Source organism: Tympanuchus pallidicinctus, unplaced genomic scaffold (assembly GCF_026119805.1).
Source record: "Tympanuchus pallidicinctus isolate F22 unplaced genomic scaffold, pur_lepc_1.0 scaffold16, whole genome shotgun sequence".
NCBI classification, from domain to species: domain Eukaryota; kingdom Metazoa; phylum Chordata; class Aves; order Galliformes; family Phasianidae; genus Tympanuchus; species Tympanuchus pallidicinctus.
The window spans coordinates 17,343,779-17,359,151 of record NW_026294679.1 but is presented as its reverse complement, the minus strand read 5'-3'; the positions used below and the strand labels follow the sequence as shown (position 1 = coordinate 17,359,151).

The following is a 15,373-nucleotide window of genomic DNA, read 5'->3' as shown; positions in this document are numbered from 1 at the left end:
TACGTAGTTATGCCAATCTTTAAATACAGACCAGATCTTTCAGGTTTCTCCAGGTATCCTAAAAAGATAGGAATAGCATTTTCCCTTACATCCCATAGACCTTATAACAGATCTCTCCTAATTATTTGCATCAGCAGATCTTGGGTAGTGAATATGTACCCAAAGACTAATTCAAGATACAGAATTTCTTAGGGAAAAAAACACAATAGACCAGAGCATAAATACACTATGCTAATATATTATTCTCTTCAAAGCTGTTGCTAAATGGGATAAAGATTGCCTAGAGAAAAAAAAAAAAAAAAAAAAAAGTCACATAGAACAGAAATGGCAACGACTTAGGACGCTTTGGGGAGTTTTAAGCTAATTTGCTAATTGCTGTTCTGTAGGAATAGGTGCTTAATTTCTGATAATTTTTCCTTTTTTCCCCTATATTTTACCATCGTTGTCAACATTGATTGAGTGTCTCTTAATTCATGAAAACACAAGACCCTTCATTTTTAAGGGAGATCTTTAATAGCAACAGTACACAAATGTTTGTCTTAGTAATTCTTGTGTAAATCCCTGTAGTGCTTCTGAAGAAGTGCTTATCAAGATCCATGATGTTTTGGCAATTGTAATTAGCAGTCACTACAAGGTGTCTTAGGTATCTACTTAAGAGTGTTAGAATAAATGGGGAAGAAATGTTGATAGAGTAACATTACAGACACTCTTGTACACACCAAGTCTTGCTTTTATGTAGGTTAGTGGGGAGGGACACATTTACACAACTCTATTGCCTGGGAACCTGCACCCCATGAATACAGAATATTTGTAGTAGAAAGTACCTCGTGCCTTAGCAGGGTGGAAGCCTTCCAGGTAGTAGGTGTTGTGTCCTTTCCCTGAGCAATATACTTCTAATACAATAATAGAGAAGAATAGACTGTCCTTCAAGGAGGAAAGGCTTGGCATCTTGCTCTCTGTGCTACCTCACTGGTTTCAGGAGTTTGTTTTGCTCCTGGTCTGCTTAGATTATTGCATACCAAGTGGGCGAAAATGAAGCACATCACCAGTGTGTCCTGGCATGGAGGGATAGAGAGAAAGAGAATTGACAGGCTCAGTAATGGAACATCAGTTGTTAGAGGAGTGTTGCTTTTATGAGAGCTATCGTGAATGTATCAACAGAGGATCATAAGAGAACTAGAGGAAAGCAGAGTTATTTCTGTTAAGACTTTTAATGGAACAGCTGCCAAATATTGTGTTCCATGTTGAAGTTCATTGCTGGAAAAAGAATTTAATGAAAGTTCTGGAAAGACTTCAGAAAAGAGCTACGAGAAATTGTTTTGAGGCTTAGAATAATAAGAAATCAAAGTACCTATTTAAATCCTAGCCAAAACGTAATTTGACTCTGCTCTGTATACTAAAAATACACAGTGAATATATTTGGGATAATAGACAAAAGGGATCTAATAAAAATAGGTTACAGTAAAATCCAACGGATTGAAGCTAAACCTCAATAAATTCAAGCTACATTTAAGCCACAAAAAAACAAATCTTTTGGAACAACTACTAGTCCAGTAGAAATAGATTACCACTTGAAGTTGGTTAAGCCAGATTTATGCATGTTTTTCAATATTTCCAAGCTTAAAAAACAGAGGCTCCATAATACATGATGCAAAAACTACTGAATGTAACAGAGAAGATTTATAGAATGACAATTCTACTAGTTTTAGGTACTACTGTTCCTTTAATTTATTAGCTTTTGTTAAAAGCGTGTAACAATCTAGAGAATATAATTTACAAAAATATAAATCTTGGTTATTTTTTTTTTTTAGTATTTCAACATATTAATATATAGTATGTGTTGCTCAGAGCACATGTTTAGCAAATAAAATCATCCAGCAAATAAAAAGTGTGGGGTGTTACATTATGTCTTTTGTAGAACAAATTATGTATTAATACAGGGTAACCAAAAATGTCAGTATTAACATACGGGGTATGTGAAAGCCTATATAGTGCAAGGTTTATTACTGCACTTATTCCAAGTGCAAGAACTTGCACCTGGGTTGTGGCAACCCTTGCTGTAAAACTTGGGAGATATAAGCATAGAGCACAGACCTGCTGAAAAGGACCTGGATGCACTAGCGGGTGGCAAGCTGGGCATGAGCCTGCAATGTACCCCTGCAGCCCAGAAAGCCAGTGGTTGGTCAGAAAGATCCAGGGATACCTGATAGTGGCCTTTCAGTATCTTGAGAGGGCTAGAAGAAAAGAAGGGGGCAGCATCTTTAGAAGAGTCTTTTGTACTAGGACAAGGGAAAATGGATTCAAACTAAAAGAGGGGGATGTAGATTGGGTAGAAGGAAGAAGTTTTTTTTACAAATGGGGTTGTGGGGCACTGAAAAGGTTTGCCCAGACAGTTGGTGGCTATTCTGTCCATGGAGACATTCAAGGGTGGGACTCTGAGCAGCATGATGGAGCTGTAGGTGTCCCTGTTCATTGCATATATATATAGCATCATAAAGGTCCAAATGACCTTTAAGGATCCCATCCAACTCAAACAATTCCATGATTGTATGATTCTATGACAGTGTAATATACTTGCTTCCTGAAGAAAATATACATATTAAGCCCTTTATTACAGCATGTTTTTCAGTATAAATATGCAGATTATGAGTATTTTAGGCAAAATATTTTGTGTACAGAAGTGATATTCTAATATAATTTGCAAGTTCACTTCCCATCTTCTTAAGTAATCGAAGAGATAAAAATAGTAGAAATAGCATATAAAAACATGTTTTAGTCTTTTGATTATGGAAAACTTTACATATAATTTTCTCACTAAATATCAACGTGTCTTGGATAGGTGGGTTAGGAAAATTTTGTAAAAGTATTGAATGCCTGGAAGGTGAATGTACAAGTCAAATGATGGTACTAAGGCATATCCTTTCAGGTGGGCACGTGTATTATTCTTTTCTCTTTACACACCTTCTGCAGAAGAATTGTAGACTTGCATTCATCAGTCAACTCAAGAGGATTCGTTTCCCATTTACAACTTCCCAGTGCAGTCAGGAAGGATCTGTAGGTGTTGTTGAAGATGTATTTGTATGAACTTATCGGCAGGCACAAGTTTCAACTGACATATTGGGGTATACCTTCAAAACAACGTTTTTGTTCTCATCTAAGAACAAGACACTGAGTGAGTTCATTTTGTCAGGAACACAGCAGGGCTCTGGGATGCCAGGAATGATTCCCACTGCTTTCACGATGCTCTGGATTGTAGCGTGATTTGATGGTCTGACAACCTGGAAGAGAAAAGGAAATGGTCATTATTTCATTTATGAGAAGTCTCTTTCCCAAGAGGGCTTGGAAAATGACTACAAGTGCGTTTGTGGGATTTCTTGTTTGTTTGTTTATAAAAAAAGAAATCTATGTGATTGAGTCACAAGGCCACACAGCACAGTCATGCCCTCAAATTTCCAGCCTTCTTGCTCAGGATGTGTCCAAGGTTGTACGCCTTCTGCTGCCTTCATAAATACCAGAGGAGGGCACTGGTGGCACAGGCAGCAGTCAGCTGCCTGGAAAGAGAATTGTGTCCATGACGGTAGCTATTAAATGCTGGAGGCAGGTATGCAGGAGAAAAGGGCTAAGGGGGGGGGCACACTTCTCAGCTCTAAGTTATCTCTTATCTGACTGGGAAAATTGGCTACTGTAATTATTTCCAAAAAAATTGTTTCAGCCTTGTAGTAATAGTTCTTGTATAAATTATGCTGGAATTAGTCACATTTTCCTGGAGCAATTACTGTGGTTTAAAATAAGTGCTCTAGAAGCAAGTAGAATATATGGACGATCTCACTGAGCGTTTGGTAATCACAGGTCCCTTGCAAATGAATACTTGATACCTGCAGTCTGCCTGCTACCCTCTGTCTTCCTCAGCAGACTCCCCCAGCACCCAAGCTCCTAGCTAGTCTTGAAGCGGGAGGAGAAAACAAAAGGCTGAGAGAGCAGGAAAAACATGAAGTGAGATTTCACCACAGCTTCATATCTATATACTGTTTAGGGTGCTGAACCACCCTATCTATTGATATTCTGACACAGTGGAAAATTATTTGAGAAATGCTATTAGCTATAATGGCTCTGAAAATAGAAGAAGGAGAGCTAAGACTTATGTTTAGCTACTAAATAGTGTACTATTTATTACTCCTATTTTTTTTTTTAAATAAAATAATTTTTTTAAAGCATGTATTGAGAAGTTACACTTGGCCTTTGTAATCTGAGCAATGGAATAGTACTAAACAATTTTACCAGTTCTGTTGCTTCAGGTACATACAGTCAAGCAGAGGTTTACCAGTGAAGCAGTGACAGGTGTCAACCTTTCTGTGTCATTGCCTCAGCATAGCATTGAATAAATGTTCTCCAAGTACACGATGCAGTAGTGAGGCATGCAACTCATCACTGAGGCTGAAGCTTCGGTGACTCCTGTTCATATGTCATGCTTGAATAATCCCAAAAATGAGTGCAGTAACAGCTGATCAAATCTGTGTGGTCATATTTGGCATTTTGCTACAGTTTTAGTAGTTTTCATCAGATTTGGTACAAGTTACACCTTGGGGGCAAAAAAGAGGAAATTTGCAAATCTCAACATGGAAGCAGATTCTTCGAGTGAGAAGAATTAGTCTCATGTGCTTTTTGTTTTTCAGATAACTATGAAGTATATATGAAGCATTATTTATCATGAGAAGTTATGCAGTGCATTGCTAAATCAAACAATGTTTTTTTAAGAATTATTCAATTCTGATACATTTAAGTATGACATCGTACCAGAAACTCAGAACAGACCTCAATTTCTACAAATGCTTCTAGCTGTTCCTTATTTAAAATGACTTCATGTGAACCATTACAGGGGCAGAATGTGAAATCCAGTTGTGATTCTTCAGTGTTTCAAGACAGCATCCCTGTCAAGATGGTCCCAACAGGTGACCAATCCTGAAAAGAGCCTTTCTGTATTTATCGTGCATTGGCATAATTAGCAACAGTTTACTCTCTCATGCCACCCTTAATCTTAGGATTTCAAAGCTGTCCTCAAACAAGCAGCAGTAAATTAGTCTAGTGCTCGCTATATGAAGTAGAAATAAGTTTTGTGTCAGCAAATCTGGACAGCAAGACAAATGGAAGTAGCCTTTATGTATACAAGCAATTGCAGAGTTTAGAAATTCAAAGAACTGAAGCTCCTAGAATCTAGTTCTTGAAATAACCTGTATGACAAACCTCCTGAAATGGTCCTTTATTCCTTCATAGTGCTACTTGTAACAGACACAGATCTTAATCTACTACTGAAACAGAGTTTGTTTACTCCATGCAACAAATAGCCACCATCATTGCCTTCCGTGCCAATTACTTTGTTGTAGAATCCCCACATATGAACATGCAGAAGATCCTGCAAGGATCTTCTTCAGCCACACAGCCTCTGGTAACTGTGGGGAACAAACAGATGTGAGCCAAGTTCAGTGAGAGCAGCTGTCACCCCTGAAACTAGTTAGAAACAATTCAGCCTGAGTAAATCAGGCTACCAAGATGACAGCACTAATTAGGTTTCTAATGCCTGGAAGCGTGCATATTATGAACAACAGTGCTTAAAGAGCAAGCTGCCTATTATGGAATATTACCCTGTGTAGAATCTGGCTGCCTGAGTCCTATACCCACAGTGGAGCCAAGCAGCACACCCATCCCACATCCAGCCAGGCTCTAAATTTTCCAGCCCTTCTGGAAATCTGGCCCAAGCACTCAGTGACCTTGGGCTGAGCTTGACTTTAACCTTTATACCAAAGTGCTGAAGTGGAAAGATGGAAAGTCTGAGTTGAATGCCCAGTAGGGATGGTACTGGGCAAGGACTATGTCTTAAATGCTGGCTACTAATTTTATCCATTGGGCAGGTTCTACTCTTTCTTAACCTCTAGGACAATCCTAGCTGGAGGAAATTTTAACCTCAGGAAACAAGAGTGTGTTGATGTAGTTGAAAAGTAAATTTGAAATTCTTCAGGCTTCACTCCTTATTCCTGCTTTATGTCCCTTTTAATGTCTGCTTTATCATGGACCTACTGATAAAAGAACACCCTCTGCCACATATTAATAAGCAGTACTTCTTAGCTTCAATAACGTTTGTTTTTTAATGTTGGAAGTGGAATTAAAACTGAAAATCATAAATGGTGCTTTCACAAGGACATAATTGAGATTATTCTAATTACTATTGATAAGGGAGAAGATGTATCCAAAAGCTGGTTTCTTAGTGGTAACCATGGCCACTGAACCAGAGGCGTGACATGGAAACAGAAGTCAGTAAAGCACTATCAAAACTAATGCAGCATTCCTGTTATGGCAGCTGAAAATGCAGTTTATCTTGATGCTACTAACATAGAGGTAATGTTGGAAATATGTCTACATACCTGAATGAGACTGAAGTCTCAAGATATTTCTTAGCATATAAATTTTCTTTAAATAAGATGACTGCATGAAAAAGTTACAAGCATGAAGTCCATAGAACTTGATCTCATATTTCAGAGCAAAGAGGTCATGGATAAATACACAAAATGAGCCCCGAGCTGCTATATTCTACCTGTTCCTATGCATAAGTTAAAATCTAAGAGTCCTGTTGGGTAAGCTTCAGCATCTTCCGGCTTAAATAATTTGTATTGTCTTCATGAAGCATTCACTTTAAACCTTCTGTGTAAATAAATCTTACCCTTTCCTGCTGGTCAAGCTCAGTTTCTAGCATGTAGACATGCATGACATCAAAACCCCCTATCAGAACAGAGAGGCAGAATTAACTTTTCTCGGCACAACAAAGTGTTGCACTACTAAATGACTGTACTACACAAGTAGCACAGTCAGGGAATAAGGGTTTCAGTGGCAAGGTAAATGAACTTGAGACAAAGCAACTTGTACAAGTGCTGTTTTGTATCAAGAAATGCAGTCAAGTTAGATGTGCAGATGTACTAAATAAAAATAATCTTTCAGTGTGATGATTCCCAACATCCCAAGCACATGATTCTCTCCACAATTTTAAAAGAGTTCCTTGGAAATAAGTTTTGTTTCTCCATCACCAGCTGACTGCATGGTCCGAGCCTTTATGACTTAGAGCTACAACCAGCCTTTGATGTAGATCTAGAAAGATTGGATGCATGCTTTCCTGACTTCAGACATATGTGCAACAGCAAAGGCTATTTCTCCTTCCACAATCTTCATAGTAATTTTCATACTCTGACCCGAGCTGAAGTTTCATTCAAGCATGCAGATATCCTACTTGTCCTTGCTCTGTTGGAAGCCATGATTTTAATAAGTTAAAACTGTGAATCTGTCTGTATGCATTTTCCCTTAAAAATACAAAGCTAACAAAAAGTAGACCTCCAAAACAAATCTAACCAAAACCCCCAAATCTGGGTGTTCTATTTATTTTTTTTTTTGACACCAAGATGCTAGTATAGCTACAGTAATTCTTCTCTAAGTAGCACACTGAGAATTAAAATGGTTTAGATTTCCAAGAAAATCTGTATTTTATAGCAAGCAATATTTCTAGATGCAATGTTAAATAAGTCAGCAATACAAGCTTATTTCATTGTTCCAACTATAAATGTGTCAAATCTCCTTCGATTCTGTCAGCTTCTTTGTGCCATAGTGTTTTGCTTACAAGAAGCCAGGTGTGTTATTTTCCATTTCTTTGGTATGTATGAATAATGCATTAGACCATGGCACAGGACCCATATTCCTAAGCTGCGTTTTGTATTTTGAGTGATCTTTCTATACTACAACAGAAAAGTGAGAACTGTATGTGAGCCTCTGCAAGTTTAATTTTTGCCAGATTCCAGATTCATCCATCAGTTTATGTATACCTGGGTCAGCATTGGCCAGTTACATGAGAATATTTGGTCTGGACACATTTCTTCACCCCACCCTGAAATCTGGATTTTCACTGTTCCTGGACTTAAACTAGCCTGTGTATCTACTCTTCCTGCAGTCATACTACTGATTTCAACATAAGCATACATCAGACCCTATAGGGCAGATTCTTGTCTCAGAGCTTTGATACCCTTTTCTGGAAAACACTATCAATTACTTACGGGCAGAGGGTTCATATGAAAAAAAAAAAAAAAGGCAGTTAAATGAATAATTGGACCATTTGTAGGTTGAACTGCAAAATAATTACTTTCTGAACATGAATGTTATGCTCTGCTTCAAACCTTTGCCCTTTATCTGAAAGCCCTATAAAGAATTTCTGCATTGCACAGGATTGCCAAAATTTCTGCTTGTTGCCATAGAGTAAGTAAGTTGGGAGAAGGCCAAATCAGAATTCCACTAGAATTCAAAAACTTCATATTTGCCTCTTTATTAGGAAATTTCACACTGCTTCTCTAGAAGGAATTCAAAACACCGGAGTTAGAGTGTTACAGACAGCTACTTGGCATTCTCTGCTGTATATGGAAAAGAAAGCTTTTTTTTTTTTTTTTTAGCTCCAGCAGGATTTTCTTAATTTTAAGCCTTAATTAAGGAAGCACTTAAGAATTTCGAGAAAAATAGCAGTTCAATTGGCATTCTTATTTTCAAAGTAACAAGCAGTTTCTTCAGTTAAAAATGTGTCATTATCCCTCAATTTTTTCCTAAGGTAGTACCAGTGGAATTCAGAAATATTTTGGTACAGCACCTTGTTTTATTAGTTTTAATACTGTGGTGATACCACACCAAAATAATTTGGTTTAATGTGTAACCCCAAGGTAAACTTCAGAGATTTTTTATTCTTCAGCTGAAATTAAAAATAGCTTTTTAAATTTTTTTGCACTCTGATGAATGATAGAAACAGAGTAGAAACAGTGCTGCTTAAATGAGGTTGAACAGAGCATCAGAAGGCAGTGAGATGGGTGGAAGTCTAAAGGTAAAATCTAGCTAACAGTGTAGCCAGGTAGGCAGACCAGTAGTCTATTATTTGCAAGCTAACAGCAATGAAAAGGCATGCTACCTTGGGCATTGGAAATTCACATGTCCCTGCACAGTAGTAGGCATCAAAAGATTTGGGAGATATGATCCATTCATTCCAGCCAATATCCGCAAAGTCAACTTTCATGTATCTTCTTGAGCAAATCCTAGGCTCATTCCATTGTTTTCGCCTTGCTTTCTTCATTGTTTTCTCATCAAAGTTTAGCACCTGAGACTTTGCAAGCATTTCTGTATTTTCTTGTCCTTTTCTCCTTCGGTCTTTACGAGAGGCTTTTGGCTTCAAGGACTTGTAGGCATTCTTCCATATGTCGTGCTTATCGTATTTATTGTTATACTCTACGTCTGGCAATTCATTGTTCTGAATAGAACTAGAAAGGTAAGTATCCCTTCTGACTCGAGTATCAGCAGAAACATTAGGTGACAGACTTCGATCCCCATCATTGGAAGGGAATGGGTCATAACGCTGTAGGGTGACAGACACACTGTTAGGTTCAGAGATCGCAAGGTCATTGGCATAAACCAGTATGTAAGGCAAATGACTGGTGACCTGTTCAGGGAAGCCTTGGTGTTTCTCCCCAGAATCAAGCTCAGCACAGAGGATAAGCTCTGCGGATCGTTTTGATTCTTTTATGATATGTGAAATATCCTTGGCATGCCAAGCCCCTCGCCTTTGAAGAAATACAGTGATGTTCCCTTTCAGTTGTCCATAGGCAGAATTCTGGGGGATGCTTCGGAAGATGAGGTTGAGCCGCAGGATGGGAGGCAGGTGTAGGAGGCGACACGATGAGTTCTTGGATCGCTTACAAAACACTTCCCGGTGCCGAGGATGTTTGTCGGCATAGAAGTGAAAAGTGGCAGCAAGAACCATCTCTGAATCCTGCATGGATGTTAGATTGAAGCAGTACAGGGGCTTCTGCGACAAGAATTCTGCAAAAGAGCAAGGAAACTATTATAAATATCCAAGATAAAAACAACAGCAACAACAACAAACAAAACACCATCAATCAAACCACTCATCCTTACAAGTGGATGAGTTAACTTTGCTTTTTGCTTACTCTCTTCCATCCGAGTAGTAAATTCAGCTTGTTGGAGTCACTTCAGCTTAAAATGGTGCAAGCAATATTTGCAGTTACACTTAAACATAACTTTTCCTATGGCACATGAGCAGATAACATGTCTAGATAGAGCATCATGTCTCCATTGACATTAATGTTTTGACAGCATCTCCCTTGTTCTCTGTACTTCACTATATGCATAGTGTTCTTGGTAACATACCTGGCCCAAGTGAAACATACGCTGCACGTGGCATAGAAGATAGCCCTTGACAAGTATCCCTTTTTCAGAGGCATACTGCTTACTCCCTTATTACAGATCAATAAAATGCATAGGAAAAATATGTAAGACTAGCTTAAAACTATACAGGAAAGTGGCAGCAGAACTAGGAGGTGATCCCTGCTTTCTTAAGCTCAGACTGGTAATAAAAAGCATTAAAGGACAATAGTGGGTAACCACTAAATTGGTGCTTGCTGTCTTCCAGTTCAGATATGTGCTGGCTAGAGTAATCATTTGGACTAAACCACAGTGAGTTACACTGTTCACTAATCCCAAGACTGCATAGATAGTCTGGAAGTAACAGTGGTTCAGTAGAAAATTTCCATCCACATGAGCTGTATTTTTTTCCTAATGCAGTGAAATGGAACAGCCTGTACTGATACCCATTCAGTAACGTTTTCAAACATGGCAGAGCAGCTGACAGGTGGCATTCCGTGATGCAACCCTCCTTGTTTCTGCAGTTCAAGACAGGATTCTTATCAGAAAACTTTTCATCAGTACTAGTCATGTCCAAAGATACTCAGTTAATGAAAAATAAGAGTTTAGATTCGAGTCTTTGGAGTATTTTTCTCCTAGCACTATCAGTTCTACAGAAACCTCTCAAGCTTATGCATCTTTGGGATAAAAGTGTTTCAAATGTGAGTGTTTCAAATGTGGGCTGCACATGAGAAGGGAATTTGGAATTAGAGCTCGGAAAGGAAATCTAAACTTTTCTAAATTAGTTCTGTATTCCAAAGTGAAACAAATTACAAAAAAATCAAATCTTTCTAGTAAAGAGTCCATCTACAGCTACTGAAAAGCTGGAAAATGCCTGGAAGTGTGTTTTTTGTTAGAGACTGAAGAAACCTGAGTTTTGGAGAAAGCATAGTAGTGTAATAATAATTAATCATATCATTCATGCTCTTATCAGTATTTCAGCCAAGAATTGTTATGCTTTACAGGTCTACTCTTAGTTAGTACTAGCTAGTTAGTTAGTACTGAACGGTACTAGCTATATTTATTATTGAAGTTATTAATATTTTACTGATTGTATCTACCTTCCTACAACTTCAAGTTCAGGATGCAGGAAAGATGTACTGAAGGTGTATGCAGAGATGCGTAGAGAAAGAACAAGGAAGTGGCCAAAGAAAGAAAGTAGCTTTTAGGGGTAATCCACCTGCTAGGAGAACACTGCATTGCAGTAAGTGAAGATTAGCAATGCAGATTTACTGATAACATATATGAAAAACAATATGCAGAAAACCTAACTTAAAATGCTTTTAAGCTATGAAATTACTTTAAAGCAACTGTAAATCTCTAGAGGCCAGAACTACAGTTTTGTGAGAAATCTTTATTTGCTTTTCTTTCACTGACGCACAAAACAGTCTTAATTAAATTGCTGCTATTTTCTAGTCTTCACCAAAGCCTGTGCTTTATTTAGTACAGAAGATGGATGGCATTCAGGGAATGAGACTGAACTTTAAGAAGCAATTTACAGGAGGGTTTCGTGGCTTAGGCAGCTGTTTGCTGCCACAAAGACCAATTCTCTTGTCTCAGCAACCTAGATGAAGTTGGACAATAACTTCATATCTCACATTTGGTAAGAAACTACATTACAAAGCCACTTATGACCTGACTGTGCAGCTAACTTTGGTCAAATTGTGCTGTTTTCTAAAGCTACAAAGTTCTCTGAAAACTGGAAAACATCTAAAGAAAAAATATCTACAGACTTGTTTGTCCTGAACTAAAACAAAACTTGAACTATGAACTAAGTGCTTATATCTCAGCACTTTATCAGAGAAGCAACCAACTCTTGTGAACACACGTGGAGGTGAGTTGAGAAGTGGTGATGAAATGTCTGTGGAAAACTCCTAAAGCGCTACACAATTCTAAATGCTGCCAGAGAAACAACATTATATTTGGAACAGGTGCAGAATTCATACGCTATGCAGCAATGAGCTCACACTGAGTATGGACTACTATTACATCATAACCCAGTCAAAACAGTCCATACCCTTTAAGGGATGTGGGTTGGTTGTATGCTTTCTGAGGGCTAAATAGCAGTACAACTCTGTAGCTGAGAAGACCTCAGTAAATGCATATGATGATGGAACAAACTAAGTGTGGGCTGACATGTTGTAACTGTGGTCCACTTTATCACAGATGCTAGAGCGTGCAACATCAAGGGGCTTTAAGCTGCAGAATAAAAATAAAAGGTTACAAGTTTTCTGAAGGGGACTAATTTTTTAAGCCCATTCTTTGGAACAACAAAGAAAAAGTCATTGTAGGTAGAATCTGTTTTGCTTACCTAGATAAGAAGTGTCATCTATATTTCATTAAGATGAGATACTCCACATCTTGTTTGATGATCATACTGATTTATTCTCTCAGAAGAACACAAGAATTTCTTGGAGGATGTAGAGGGAAAAGGAAACCATACTGACTGGCAAGTTTTTCCCCTCCCTTTATGTTGTGTCATTCTGTGGTTCATTTCAGACCATTCATCACTAGTCCAATGAATTAAAAAGAAATAACATCTTTTTTTTTTTTTTTTTTTTTTTTTGTCATAAAAACGTGCAAAGGAGCTTCTGCTTTCACGTTGCACATATTACTGAGGAGAGACAGAACCCAGTAGAGAAGGTATACAGGTGGAATACAGGAGAAATGAGTTTAGACACAGCTGTGTTTTATCCCTGCTGCATGACTCTATGCAAGTTACTCTGCAAGAATCTGTCATGACCTGATAGATGAGCAAAATGCTGACATGCAGTTGTTCAGTGCCACCTGTATGGGTAGGAAATGCTATTTTGATGTTTTGAAACTGAATTTAGCCATGTGGATGTAAATTACCTGAGGGGAAAAAAAGAAGAAAAATTATTCCGTATTTTATTCCTACCAAATCACTCTTAGTGGTATGGGGCCTTGCTTGGATAGCAGCAAGTATCACTTGAGTGTTAATTTGCCAGGAAAAGTACAAGTAGAAAGGGGAGGTCATGAAATAACCACTCACAGTGAAAGCTCCTTCCTAACCCCTATTAGTTAGCAGTTGGCTAATGATGTAGAGCACGAAGGTTTATTTTCCTCCCAAATGACTGCAGATACTGTACACCTTTACTCCTGGTTTACATTGTCGTTAGCCACATTATCTTCCACGGGATGCCCTCCTTCTAAAACGTACTGGATGACTTTTTAATATTACATCTGACACTGGATAAAAATCTAATTGATATGCACTATAGAGTATGAACTATTGTACTGTCTAGTACAGACCATTCGCTGATAAGTCACCTATTATTTGTGCCTATGAAAACAATTCTTTTGTAAGTGTAACAAGTGACATTCTAGAAACCTCATTCTCTAAGAAGTTATGATCTCTAACTCTAATAAGAGTCAACCAAAGGAAGACATTTTCCAGATGGTTATTTTAAGTTTCCTCGTCAACAGATAACAAATGTGAAGAACACCAACTAAGTAAAGAACTTATTTCGAGGGAAATAATAGTATGTGTGCTGTTGCATCTCCATAGGCCAGCTTCCAGCTAAGTAAAGAAGGAAGTAAAGCATCTGCCTCAGGTTCAGGCGACGCGAGAGCCCGAGATGCTGAGCAGCTTGAGACGGTCCCGTAGGCGGCACTCCTAGAAACCTCGGAGCTGCACTGGCAGCTGCAGCAGTCGCTGCTCGGGGCGTCTCAGGAAAGGTCTGGGAACGGCGCTCCGTTTTCTGACACTTCGCATCTCCCGCAGCGGAGGCTTTCTAGAGGCTTTCTAGAGGCTGACCGCTTCGGGGCAGATACTGTTGGTGGACAGTACTGTCAGCAGCGATGGGAAACCACCCGCGGAACAGAGGAAAGGCATCGCATCCCCATATTAGACAGGGTCCCTTGGCGTTCCCCCCGTCTGCGCAGACCCCTGGGGGGCGGGACGCCCCTCAGCCACTGACAGCTGCGGGAAGAGCCCTGAGCTTCAGAGCGAAAGAGCAGCGAGCAGGCGGCGGCGGCTGATTTCACCCCCCCCCCCCCCCCCCCCCGTCCTCTTACCTGGCCTGCCTTTGAAGCTGCGGACCGTGTTGCCGTGGCCGGGCCGGCTCCCCTCCCGGTTGTACTTCTCGTATAGCTTAAGCATGTGGACAGCTACCATGTCCTGAGCGATGCTACTCAGCGCCAGGGGCTGCGGGGCGCCCCCGCGGGGCTCCGGGCCGGGAGAGTCCCGGGCTGGCGGCGGCTCGGCGGTGCAGCCGAGCTGGTTGCCCGCGCCCTGCCCCGCAGAACAGCGGCAGCCCGCGGGCCGCAGGGCCCAGAGCAGGAGGCAGCAGGCCAGGCGGGCGGCCATCGGGGGCTGCTGCTGCGGGCGGCCGGGCGCAGAGCGGAGCGGCGGCGGTTCGGGCGCTGCCTGCGGCTCGCTCTGTCCCGCACAGCTCCGCCACACGGGGACGAGGGGGTGGTGGGGGTGGCCTCCCCCCGCTGCTGATGCCGTCTCCGCCGGGCCAATCCCCGCGCCCGCGGGGCGAGGAGCTGGGGGTGGCGGGGCAGGGCGAAGGGCTGTGAGGGGTGCGGGTACCCGCGAAGCGGACGCCGCGTCGCTCCCGAGTGGGGCTTCCCCGATCTTTTAAGCGTAGCGGGGAAAGGCTCTAACGGAATCAGCCCTCAGCCGCTGATTGGAGACGCATGTCCTCGCCGCGGCAGGCACCTTGGCTGCCTGAGCAAGCGGGGTGGGGGCGAGGGAGCGGCGAGAAATCCCCGCTAAAAGGCAGAAGTGAGCACAGAACGGGCGATGCCAAGGGAGCGAAGGGCGAGTGGACGGGGGTGGTGTGAGGAGCGGGGGCATACACGCATGCAGGAGGAGGTGCGGGGGCTTTCTCCCTTCGGACCGGAGGAGCTGAAGGCTCTGCCGTGAAAAAGGAGTGCCGAAAATAGCGGTTGTTTCCAGCAGTCCGGAGAGCAGTGAGGTCCCGTCGGGTCGGCGCTGAGGAAGACCCAGTGTGAAGCAGCGAAGAGTGCAGCAAGGGTCACTGATAATTCCGAGGAGATGCTTAAATAATAGGGGTTAAAGGGGATGTGCACGGGTAAACTTTCGTCACTGGGCTATTTCCATGTGTAATCTGAAGGA

At 40.9% G+C, this 15,373-nt stretch overlaps 1 protein-coding gene across 1 annotated transcript; it reads right to left on the bottom strand.

Annotated features, from left to right (window-relative positions):
* Positions 1-2,191: 2,191 nt before the first annotated feature.
* GDF10 (growth differentiation factor 10) lies at positions 2,192-14,617 on the bottom strand. The gene is made up of 3 exons (XM_052677719.1): positions 14,305-14,617; positions 8,981-9,885; positions 2,192-3,278 (listed from the first exon to the last, which is right to left on the bottom strand). The coding sequence occupies exons 1-3, from the start codon at positions 14,594-14,596 to the stop codon at positions 3,087-3,089; spliced, it is 1,389 nt and encodes a 462-aa protein (XP_052533679.1). The 5' UTR covers positions 14,597-14,617; the 3' UTR covers positions 2,192-3,086.
* Positions 14,618-15,373: the final 756 nt, after the last annotated feature.